Source organism: Puma concolor, chromosome E1, assembly GCF_028749965.1.
Source record: "Puma concolor isolate L17-30 chromosome E1, mPumCon1.1.hap2, whole genome shotgun sequence".
NCBI lineage: Eukaryota > Metazoa > Chordata > Mammalia > Carnivora > Felidae > Puma > Puma concolor.
The window spans coordinates 24,856,307-24,869,064 of NC_141680.1; the positions used below are offsets into that span (position 1 = coordinate 24,856,307).

At 38.4% G+C, this 12,758-nt stretch overlaps 1 protein-coding gene across 1 annotated transcript in view; it reads right to left on the bottom strand.

Moving 5' to 3' along the window:
* Positions 1-12,758, bottom strand: part of AATF (apoptosis antagonizing transcription factor) — a 105,184-nt gene that overhangs the window by 58,103 nt on the left and 34,323 nt on the right. The window contains exons 5-8 of the mRNA XM_086686733.1: positions 8,666-8,780; positions 7,066-7,264; positions 6,321-6,485; positions 4,742-4,825 (exon numbers count right to left, since the gene is read on the bottom strand). Of these exons, the coding sequence (XP_086542859.1) occupies positions 4,742-4,825; positions 6,321-6,485; positions 7,066-7,264; positions 8,666-8,780 (563 nt within the window). The remainder of the gene's footprint in view (positions 1-4,741; positions 4,826-6,320; positions 6,486-7,065; positions 7,265-8,665; positions 8,781-12,758) is intronic.

The window sequence follows — 12,758 nt, forward strand, 5'->3', positions numbered from 1 at the left end:
AGTGAGAGAGAGAGAGAGAGAGAGAGAGAGAGAGAGAGAGAGATGGAGTACGAGCGGGGCAGGGGCAGAGAGAGAGGGAGACACAGAACCCGAAGCAGGCTCCAGGCAAACCATGAGATCATGACTTGAGCCAAATTTGGATGCTTAGCCCCAGGTGCCCCAAATTTTATCAAATTTTCAAGAAACATAACTCATGTTTCAAGTAAGAGTAACATCTAAAAGTAAAATTAAAAATGAAATACTGCTCTGAACAAAGGTATCTGTTTTTTGACAACTAATTAAAAGGAACAGGTTCAAATTAAACTTTGAAGTATATTATTAACCATCAACTGAACCACTGGAAAGATACATGCCAACAATATTGTATTGCCATTAACCATAGGAATGGCTTGAGACATCTTACTCACACTAAGATCTAAATGTATGCAATTAAAGCCACCATATCAACTGTCCATATTAATCACTCACCAATTTAATTAAGGTAAACCATCTTGCCAGAAAGCTTGCCTCTTCTCTCTTTCTTAACATTATCGACTTTTATAGTTCAACGAATTAGTAATTACTTGCTTATGCCACTATCAAATGTGTTGGATACAGAAGTCCAGCATGTGGCAAGGTCAGTTATAGACATGTCCTGATGGCATGTGAAAGGAGAAATTTAACCCATCAAAGTGGTCGTCGAAAGAGCAAAACCTATTATGCCTTTCTCTAGACACTCCTGGTTAAATTCAAAGTGACAGGACAAACCAGATCAAAACCAAACAGAGCCAGAAGCAACATACAAAATCCTAATGTACCCTTAGAAATCCAGGAATCGATTTGTCAATATCTAAGCTCAATTAGCCCTTTCAGAACAAAATACCTCATGAAGTGACAAGAAACTAGTTTGAGGTCTGGGATATGAAAAGAATAAAAGCAGTCACTTTATATAGCTTATTGTTAAGTGCAGTCATATCTCAACCTGGAGATATTGTGGGGATTAAATAAAGATGTATGTCAAGTACCTATCAACTAAGCCAAGGAGATGGCACATAACCAATGTTCAGTAAATGTTAGCCCTTCCTCAAATCGTTAAAGGATGCAGACTTATCAAGTCAAAGATCAACTGATGGTTTAAAAAAGCAAATGAAAGCAAAGGAAAACCTTACATGGTGATATAGACAACGTATCTTCTAGAACTCAGCACACAGGATAATGAAAATGAAAAACAGACACTGAAAACATTTCTCAATGGCTCATCCTTTGTGGTCATTTACAACCGTCCTGTTTTGTGAAATTGTCTTTAGGGATGAGCTTTGATAAGAAATAGGCCAAGTGCAAACTAATTCCACTTGAGAGGGAAACTGCAATGCCTACAGCAGGTGAACAGTTTCTCTCATGAAATCTTTCCACTGGGTATACTTCAAGCTTTTAGCAATTCCAGTTTCCAGACAAACCAGTAACACAACTATAAAGCTAATTTTTTCATCAGAATTGTTAAGTAACAGGAGTTCAATAAATCATTTGCCTTCTAAGAAGAAAAAAATGACTTTCCAACACAAATAATATTTCTTCTGGTTATAATAAAATGATGCTTATTTACAAACCAAAAGGTATAATACTATAGTGAAGTCTTTTTATGGCTCAAGAATGTAATATTTAAGAAATAAAGGTACAGAAAGAACAGGACTCGGGTCTCAAAAATCTTGAGATCAAGCATTCATGTCACCATTTACTATACAGCTTCCAGGAAGTTACTTAACTTCTCAGGGATGCAGTTTCTTTTAAAGTTCTTTCAGCTCAAAAATGATATGATTACTTATGATATCTGATACTCTTCAGTGTCTGAGTATGTATACACATACACATGTCGCTTTATTAAATAATACAGATATATTTTCAAAGTTGTAGTAATTAAAGGCCCATTATGAAACAAAGGGAGAGAGAGAATGAATGAATGAATATGTGTGTGTGTGTGTGTGTGTGTGTGTGTGTGTGTGTGTGTGTGTGTGTGTATGTTGGGTATTCTGACCCTGAATATCATTCTCAGTAGTTAGGGCATTTACACAGCCTGAATTAACCAAGTAAGCCTTTAAACCCTTACAACGAAACATTAAAATTCAATGTGGCTATAATCTCTTCCTTACAAAACACGGACCCAAAGAGTCTGGCTTCAAGTATGGTTAAAAGAAAAAAAAAAAAAAAAGGCGAAGTGTATTATATTCACCACCCAGCTCTTCCATATGACCACATTAAAAAAAAAAACACAAATGAAAACTCACAGGCCCATTGTAATACATTGTGCCACTTCTGAATGCAACACTTAGCTCAGGCTTACTACCCTGACAAATAAAGGAAAGCACTTTATGAAGCCAATTTAATTGGGAGGTGACAGAAAACATACAGCCATTTTCTTTAGCCTTATCATTGAATTGGCTTCAGCTCCAATCTCGGGCAAATCCCACTCAACAGAAGAAATTAACCAGGTCAGCAGAACAGGTGCTGTGCTGTGTCTGTCAAGGGCCTGGCATCACCACAATTACTTGCACACAATGAAGCAGTAATCTTCACAGATCATCTCTCCCAAGAAGTATATTGGGGAGGGAGAGGAAAACTGAAGGGAGGCGGGGGGGAAAGTGGGAAGAATAAGAGGAATAGGAGGCAAAGAGAAAAGGCAAGAAGAGAAAATGAATGTGCAGCTGCCTTGCGGCTCAGCAGATGTCGGGATGTGATGTACGAGGCTAGGATAAGCTGTCGGAGCCCGCTGCCAAAGAGTGGTAAGTGATTAAAGCCTGCACAGTTCTAAGCACCATATTTAGAATCTGCGGGGTTTCAGGACTTGCACCCATTCCTTGCTGTGCTGCCAGATGTTGGCAACTGGTCCAGTTCCTACTGACTGTGCATGGATGGCAGCAGTTGGTGCAGCAGCAAAGCAATCTGGAATGCTTCCGGAGATGCTGTACATTAACAAGTGTCACCCATCATTCACCTTTACAGAAGGCTGAAACAACTCCAATTTGCTGCCACTTCTCTCTTGGGAAACGGCCAAGATAAAGTTGCGCCTGGCAGCCCCATTTGTTTCACTCAGGTGTTTCAGCTGCCTTGCTGACCTCTATTAGTTTAAGTTTTAATTTAGATTAACCCCAGCACCCCAATTAACCAGCAAGGGGAAAAGCTAAGATGTGACTAGTCATAACTCTGAAATCAGAATTTATCGAAGGTAAAATTATTAATTGGGATGAAGGGCCAATCAAGTAATGCTATTTCTTTTTAAACAGACCTCTAGGAAAAAAAAAAAAAATCAGACCAAGGATTGCCAGTGGAAGCAACTTCTTTCTCCCCAGTAATTTCAGTTTATTTTATTAAGCCTATTTAATTTATGATGCACTTTCCATCGAACAATGTACACTTCAATTAATGAAGACTGGAGCATTTTTGATTGTCTCCCATGATCTCACACAGTTATACAGCATTAATATCCCATATCAGGTAATTCCTTATAGACACTCTAGAACAAAATAGAGTTCCCTACTCTTCTGACAAATGGATATAATAAGAGAAGAAAAGGAAAAAAGAATCAGGACCTCTGACTAGGAACACCTGAGGCCACACCAATCCTCTTTCTTACACCCTCTCATCATTACTTTTAAGACTCACTTATGGCAATAATTTCATTGAACACTCCAGAGTGAACAGAAAGATTATTAGAGAGTCTCTTTCTCTTCTAATGGCAAAGACTCAGAGGTATCCCCTATATAGAATCACCTGTTCTATTGGCCCTGTAGTGTAATTTTCCCAAATTTTTTCCTTCATATTCCCAATACATAATACATCATGGCTAAACCTTCAACAAGCAGTTGAAATTCCTTGGCAAAGTTAATACACTAAAAATTCAGCAGAGAAAAAAAGGGTATCTCGATAAATAATGGCTCAACAAAAGCTGGTGCATCACTGCTGAATAGCCTCCTTGATTCCCAGAGCTAGAAAGGGTACATCCTAAAGCAGATTTCATTAAGTATAACTTACCCGGAGACCCAGGATTACAGGAAAATATTTTAGTTCTTTAGAATAGACCAAACTACATTCAGAGTCACCAGCATCATTAAAAAGAACAGCATGCCAGCAGACAATAATATCAAGGGAAAGAACTGAGGGACATTTGCAAAGAGGGATCAACAGCTGGGCCATATTTTGACTTCTACCAATTCTTTCTGTCTTCAAAACATTACACTGTAATTATAATCAATGGTAGCAGACAATCTCAATATATATTTAACTGATTTGAAGAGGCACCCCCCCCCCACACACACACACACAAAACACAAGAGACTTAATAGGTAATAGAACCAGAAGTTCAATTCAAGAACTCTGGGATCCCAGCCCTTTAGCTCCATATCCCAATCTAACAGTAATAGTACAAGAAACCAAATAACTAGCAAAAAGTCCTAATATTACATTAATATTCTCAAAAATGTCTGAGAAAGAATGAACCACCTGACTCGAAGAAGCTCAGCTGTTTTACACATAATTTATACTCTGCAGCAACTAACAAAGTAGTTGTAGTTGTTTTCATTTCAAAAGGAAAAATACAAGACAGGAAAGGAAAAACAGATTCAGAACTACACAGTAAGTCAATTCTGAAGACAGTACTTCTAACTCCCTGACTCTATCCTCCTTCCAAAGTAGACCAGAGAATTCTATGAGCTGTTTTAAAATGCTAACACCTGATCTGTAACAAAAGAAAAGAGTATGAAAATTATACCTGGTGGTAAAAGTCATCATCATCAAAGATTTCTCCATCCAAGTCCTTCAGGTGGGCATTGGCAGGGGCTTGAGGAAGGATCTCCTGAATCAAGGAGAAAAGAGGAAGGAGTGAATCCAAAAAGGTTATTGAAGTAATGTAGCTACTACATATAATGTGTATGACAGTCAAAGCACTTTTCCTTAAGATATAAAGAACTTTTAAATTAAAGAACAAAAACATTCCAATAAAAAAGTAGACAAAAACATTAATAGGCACTTGACAGAAAAAGAACCATAAACGATCAATAATCATATAAAAATGTTTAACCTCATTCTAATTAAATACATGAAAATTAAAATAAGACGACACCATTTTTCACTTCTAAAACTGGCAACAATCAGTGCCAGAAAACCCAGCTGGTGGAAATGGGAACTAATACAACCTTTCTGGAGGGAATCAGTAACACGTGTCAGGATTTAAAATGTGGGGGTGCCTAGGTTAAGCTAAGCGTACAACTTCGGCTCAGGTCATGATCTTGCAGTTTGTGGGTTTGAACCCCACGTTGGGGTCTGTGCTGACAGTGTGGAGCCTGCTTGGGATTCTCTCTCTCTCTCTCTCTCTCTCTCTCTCTCTCTCTGCCCCTCCCCCACTCATGCTTTCTCTCCCTAAATAAACTTTTAAAAAAACGTGTACTCTCTTTGATTTGCTATTTCCACTTTGAGAAATCTATCCATATGTCCACACAAATACACATATTATAAATGCTCATGAATGTTTCCAATAGCACTGTCTCTAAAGCTGGAGACAACAAAAATATCCACTGTTTAAATAAATTATAGTACACACCCATAAGAGGGAATGTTCAGTAGCCATTAGGAAAAATGAAATTGATCTCTATATAATCGATCTCTAGGAAAATTTAAATTTAAAAATTGTAAGATTTTACATATAGTTTATAATATTTTATATATTTATAAATACACATATCCATTCCATTTAATTAAAAATATGTAACCATATTTCTATATAGATATATGTGTTATATGTGTATATAGTTATATGAATAGAAAAAGCTTGTTATAACTGTGAACATTGGTTCAATCTAAGAAGCGGAATTTTGCTTTTCATTTTAAATTCTTTTGAATTTTGAAAAAAATTATTAAGTATATGTTTCTATAAATAAAAGTTTCCTTTAAACAAAAGAATTTGTTCTAATTTTGGATCCTTTTCTGTAGTATCTACATGTCCAATATAAAGCCTAAAGTACACACTCACTTCAATACTGACATTTCCAAAGAAGCAGCTTTAAAACTGAATTATAAAAACTGGATTATGAATGCTTCCATTACCAGACTCCTATCAAACTCAAAAATAAGAGAAGACTACACAGAAGTTAACAATAGCTCCATTTTAAAAGAATTTTGTCCTTCCATATACTCTTACTTTGTCAACAATCCAGTAAAGTAGTGTTTTTTCCCTTTCTTTCACTAACTTCTTATACCAAGAATGACACCTACAAGCAGGTGATCAGATTTTTCAGCTAATTAGCCTCATAGAAACTACTCACGGTAATCACCCAGCATCACAGAGCTCTTACCGGTTGTCCTGGCAAACTCTCCGGGACAGGCTGCGCTGATGGTTCAGGTTTGCCAAGAACTCGGTAGATGGAGCGCTTGGTCTGTGTCCTTCGAAGTAATCTTTCTTTGTCCATCAGAATATGATCGATCTGAGTCAAGATTGAGCGTTCAAAGGCACCAAAACCCTGCAACATTAACCAGTGTCAGATAATGCAGAAAGTGTGTGCTGAAGGCAGCTACATTGGTTTCTCTATCTTTCTGTGTCAGCAGAGAAACAGACGATCCTCCTCTCAGGAGGGACTTTGTATTACAGACCAAGTTCCTGAATGGCTGTAACTGTTCTCAGGGGAAAAAAAAAAATTAGTCTTAAGCAGGTTGTATTACTTTCCTATACCCAGAGAGTAACTTCTGCATCTTTCATAACTGTTTAAAAATCTACTTCTTTAAGTAGTTTGTGTTCCCAAACATCTGAACACTTATGAGGCCATAATTTCTAGAATAAAATATTCTTTCTAATAAAGTTAAAATCCCAGGTCTGAATAGTATAAACCCCAATGGTGGGAGTTCAGTAAATTTTCTACAGTAATGACCGATTACTATTACATCATGACATTATAATGAGCTACATAAATATAAGATGCATGAGCTGTAGTTCCAATTTCTTAAAACTGCTTCAGGTGGCCACAACCTCTGTTACACACATGTACTTACATGCGCGCGCGCGCGCATACCCACACACACACACACACACACACACACACACACCTTCCCCAGTTTTCCAGAAGCCAGCTTGGTTTTATCATGCCATTTCTGAAGTGTGCGGTTCCTATAGACTGTGAAGTCGGCAAAACGCTTAGCCATGAAGCTGGGATAGTCCTCCATTTCTAGCTTCCTCTTTGGTGGGGCCTTTCTCTGCTTCTTCTCTTCTACCAGCTCTTCATCTTCACTGGAAATCTCTTCCTCACTAGAAAACCAATAAGAACACTAAGTCCAACGAAAACAAACATTACCCAAATAAAAAGCTAAGCTCACATGATGTCGAGTATTTAGGCCTTCCCTATTCTGTCTACATTTTCAATAACATCATAGATGTGAGGATGGCTTTTTCTGTTTGAAAAGAATGTTCATGAGGTCAATCAAAAACTCATGTAACTTTTCAAATAAATATAAAAACTACTGGCTTAGAAATATTTTTTTAAAAGGTAAGCAAACCGTAAAAATAAATGAGGTTGTAAAAACATTATTAGAAATGCATATGAACCAGGCCTCTACTGTTACAAGATGGGTCTTTAAAAATTAAACACATAATCATACTTTTATGACCTTAATCCCCAAATCAATAAGGGCAATGTGTCTCCCTGTAACGAATTGTTCAGGAAAGCTGAATAATAGTAGTCTAATCACAGGAAGAGAGCCAAATGTGAAGAAAACTCAAAGGGGTAGGCAGCAGAACGGAAAGTATGTTGCAATAAATGCAACTTCCATGAGAAAGTAATACAACCTCCACCTATCAAGCCAATTGCCCTCAATGGACTACTGACCCCAACACATAGTAGGTGCTCAATAAATGTGAGCTTACTTATTATCCCTGCAACTAACTCAGTGGAAAAGAATGGAGCAAAAGATAAGCCCAGGGGAAAAAAAAGCAAGCAGGTACCATACACAGCAAGTTCAAACAATGGGTGGTACAGGGGGGTGTGGGGAAATCCTTCATCAAATGTGACAATTTCAGAAAACAGGTTTACTCTGCTCTTTTCGGAAAAATTTCTACCCTTCAAAATAACTACTTCTTCCCTCACTGAAAAGGAAATGGTTGTGACCAGCAATTCCATGGTATTGGCACAAAGGGCTTCATAAACGTTAATTAAGAATATTGGGGTGCCTGGGTGGCTCAGTTGCCTGAGCGTCCGACTTCAGCTCAGGTTATGATCTCATGGTTTGTGGGTTTGAGCCCGGCGTTGGGCTCTGTGCTCACAGCTCGGAGCCTGGAGCCTGCTTCGGATTCTGTATCTCCCTCTCTGCCCCTCCCCCACTTGTGCTCTGTCTCTCAAAAATACATAAACATTAAAAAAAAAAAAAAAGAATATTAACAATGTGCTTTCATCTCCCAATTTAAACAAATCTAAAGAGAAGGCAAGCGTTTTGCAGATGCCCACAAAGGGGAGCAAGTCCAAGTAAATATAAAAATGAAAAACCCTATTCCCAATTTATGTGCTATCCTGGCCACCGGTTAAATATAAGAGGCTCTTTCTGTTTTACTAACAGTAAGTCTGACATCTGCCTGCAGAGGATTTGGCTTTTTCATAAATGATGGGAAACTATTCAGATTAAAATAAGCAACTCCATAGCTCCATTCTTTCCTTACCTTTCTGCTTTGGCCTTTGTCCCATCTACTAGATATCTAGTGTCTGGGTACTGGAAAAGTAACTCTTCCTGAAGATCTACCAATGACCTCAACAATGCTTTAAGGGCCTTGTGACCTGGGAAATAGAGCACAGAGAAGGAACAATTTATTATCTACAATTCTCCAAAATAGGCAACGACTATAACTCATGACTCCTGAGCAGTTCTGGCCAGGATGGGGGGCAGGCACAGGGTACCCACAGACTAAGAATTCTCTGAAATACCAAATTCCTGAAAGGAGATAATAACAGTGCCTAACTCACAGGCTTGTTGTGAGGAACAGGTGAGGTAACATACATAAGGTGTGTAGGGAAGGGTCTGCAATAAATTGTGGGTTCTTAAATTTAGTCAGATTGACAAATTCCTTCCCTGTCATCATAACCAGTCATTTTCCCCTACGGTGTTAGTTTCTACAAGCCACCAACCTCCTGGATTATCCCTCTATCAATCAATTCCTTAAGCAATTCCTTCTCTTCCAAACAGCACAACTTTGTCCTGGGATCCCTACCTCCACCACTGTCACCGCCGCCACCACCCTCCTACAGGAGATCTCATTTGCCTATGGTCTGAGGTGCCAAATTATTCACTCAATCTCTCATACATATTCTTTCATTTTTTAATTTCTTTAATGTTTATTTATTTTTGAGAGACAGAGAAACAGAGTGCGAGCAGGGGAGGGTCAAAGAGAGGGAGAGGGAGACACAGAATCTGAAGCAGACTCCAGGCTCTGAGCTGTCAGCACAGAGCCCGATGCAGGGCTCGAACCCACGAACTGCGAGATCGTGACCTGAGACGAAGTCAGATGCTCAACCGACTGAGCCACCCACCCAGGTGCCCCTCTCTCGCACATGAAAAGTTCTTGTTCACATATGAAAACCCAAGCTAATGACTTACTGTTTGCCGTACTGAATTCTGTATTAAAATTTTTCACATCTAGAACACGTTCTTACCTGGTTCTTCTCGTAGCCGACAGGATGCGTTTGTAATAAAGCTGGTCAGGATTAAGTACACAGTCTATGGCTAAGAACTTTCAGAATAAAAACTGGCCCTCTGAGAACTGAACTCTTACCTTCTTTGTCAGCCTAAGCCTACTAAAGGGGCTAACTAGACACTGATAATCACTATTTATGCATTGATAGCACTCAGACGTCTCTCCTATTATCGAGCTTCCACACTTCCAGCAACTGCAAGAAAATCTTCGCATGGATGCTCCATCAGTCCTCCAAATATACCACATCAGAAACAGAACTTTTCTCTTCCTACCTAATACTTCTCCCTTGTCTGATTTTCTCTTCTGTATAATGTGTTTTCATAGATCACTGACATTTTGGTGCCCTTATTCTATAGATTTAATCCATTGCTAAATCGTGTGATTTTCCATTCTTATTATTACTAATAGCTGTCCATTCATCTCTGGCCATGCTTCTATCACTCCTTCCCCCTTTCCCTTAAATAACTGTAACCTCACAAGCATCCCTACTTTCATTTAGCAATGCCTACATTCATTTTTATTTTACATTCGATAGGGACTTCAGCCCACACAAACTTCAGTTAGCGTTAATCACAGTTTTTAATGTCTTTTCTAGAAAAGGCTACATCTTGAGACAGAGCCCATATTTTCCAAAGTGAAACCACAAACTTATTTCACATTTGCAAAGTAGTTTTTAAAACTCCCAAGACCTAACCTTGAAAATCTTATGTTAAGTAAAATAAGCCAGTTGCAAAAGCACAAGTACTGTGTGATGCCACTTACACGAGGGACCTAGAATAGTCAAATTCATTGAAGAAAACTGAATGCTGGTTGCCAGTGGTGCAGGGGAGAGGGGAATAGATAAGAGTTTCTGACTGAGATGAGAAAGTTCCAGAGATGGATGGTGGTAATGCTGGACAACCGTGTGAATGGACTTTGATACTGAATACATTTATAAATGGTTAAACTGGGAAATTTATGTCATGTACATTTTACCATAACTAAAAAAGAAAACACTTTCAAGTGATCCCAAGACCAGAGGATAATAAATGATTCTATCATCCCCGTTCATCTCTGTATAGAAAAAAATCATCTATAATCCTTCAATCTTGAGCTTAGTCAAAAAAGAACAAGAAAAACAACGAAATATTATTCAGCCCTTAAAAAGATGGAAATTCTGGGGGCGCCTGGGTGGCGCAGTCGGTTAAGCGGCCGATTTCAGCCAGGTCACGATCTCGCGGTCCGTGAGTTCGAGCCCCGCATCGGGCTCTGGGCTGATGGCTCAGAGCCTGGAGCCTGTTTCCGATTCTGTGTCTCCCTCTCTCTCTGCCCCTCCCCCGTTCATGCTCTGTCTCTCTCTGTCCAAAAAATAAATAAACGTTGAAAAAAAAAAAAATTAAAAAGATGGAAATTCTGACACTTGTTACAACACATGGATACACCCTGAGAACATTATGCTGAGTGAAATAAACCAGTCATAAAAAGACAAGTACTATATCATTCCACTTCTATGAGGTACCTAGGGTAGTCAAATCCATAGAGACAGAAAGTAGAATGGGGGTTACCGGGGGTTGGGGGAAAGGGGAATGCAGACTTTAATGGGTATACAGTTTGAGGTTTATGAGATGGAAAAAGTTCTGGAGATTGGTGACACAACAATGTGAATGTACTTAACACTACTGAGCACTATTGTACACTCAGAAATGGTCAGGATAAATTGCTGAATCACTATGCTGTACACCTGAAACTAATATAACACTATATGTTAACTATACTAGAATTAAAATTAGAAATAAATTTAAAAATTAAAAAAATGGTCACGGTAAATTTTATGTTAGGTAAATTTTAGGATATGTGTTTTTTACAATAAAAAATTTAAAAGAACAAGAAAAGCCAAGTGTCTGTCCCTGACTTCCTTGAGGTATCATGTGTCCATGATCTAAAATATGAAATCAAGAACCATGCAGGGAAGAAGCTGCAAAGCAGAGTCTGTAATGTTTATAGCTGCTTGCCCCCAAGAGCAAGTCATAATTTGACTCTAACATGTAGCATAACCAAGAAGTGTGAAAACATCCAACGAAAAGACTACTACTTTTAAGGGCCACTTTCAAGTAGCTATACAAGCCTTTTTATTTTGTTCAAGTCAGTTTAAAAAAATCCATTGCAGATATATTAGACAGCATATCAATCCAACAAGAAAGCAGAGAGCCAATATCAGTAAATCAAAGTGTGCCTTTCTGTTAATACTCTCTCATATGTTCTCATTTTATACACCCCTTCACCCAGTCAGAAAGTAGCCCTGAAGTATTTAAGCTCCATTCAGGGATAGCACCACAATGCATCAAAGTGTCAAGAGACCTAGAAGAGATGAAATCTGCAATTCTGTGCTTCTAACCACACACACACACACACACACACACACACACACACACACACACTCACACACACACACACAAAGAGGAAGAGGAAGAGGAAGAGGAAGAGGAAGAAGAAGAAGAAGAAGAAGAAGAAGAAGAAGAAGAAGAAGAAAAAGAAATAAAGAAAAAGAAAAAAATGTTTATCAAAGTAAAGTCACCAGTGGCCAACACATGGACAGCTTCCTGTAAAGGGATATGGAAGAAAAGAAAAGAACCCAATTCTCATTTCTTTGCAATATTAGGGTTACATTTTCTTCTGGTAAGATTTTATGTAAAATCTGAAGAGACAACAGACAATCCTTTGCTGGATGCGACAGGCCTCCTCATAGCCACAGTTGACAAGAGTGAGGAAAGACTTTCCCGGAGATTCAAATCCAACGATGATTCTTCCCAGCCTAAAAAACAAACTAAACCAAACCCTACCCTCTTTTTGTCATTCATATCGGACTAAATTCTATTTGTTCAACCCTATGAAAAATAAAGAGAATGGAACCAATGGTTTCTAATTCACCTCTAATTTTTCCCTAATTACTGTCAGAGTTAGCAGTTAAAAAAGCAGCAAAGAAGCATATACTTTCTTCTCTCTCCCTTTTGGCACAGGGCCACAAAACAAATGGAGACTGTCAAGGATATATATGTTTATTTTGTCCTACATGGTCCACTTCCAG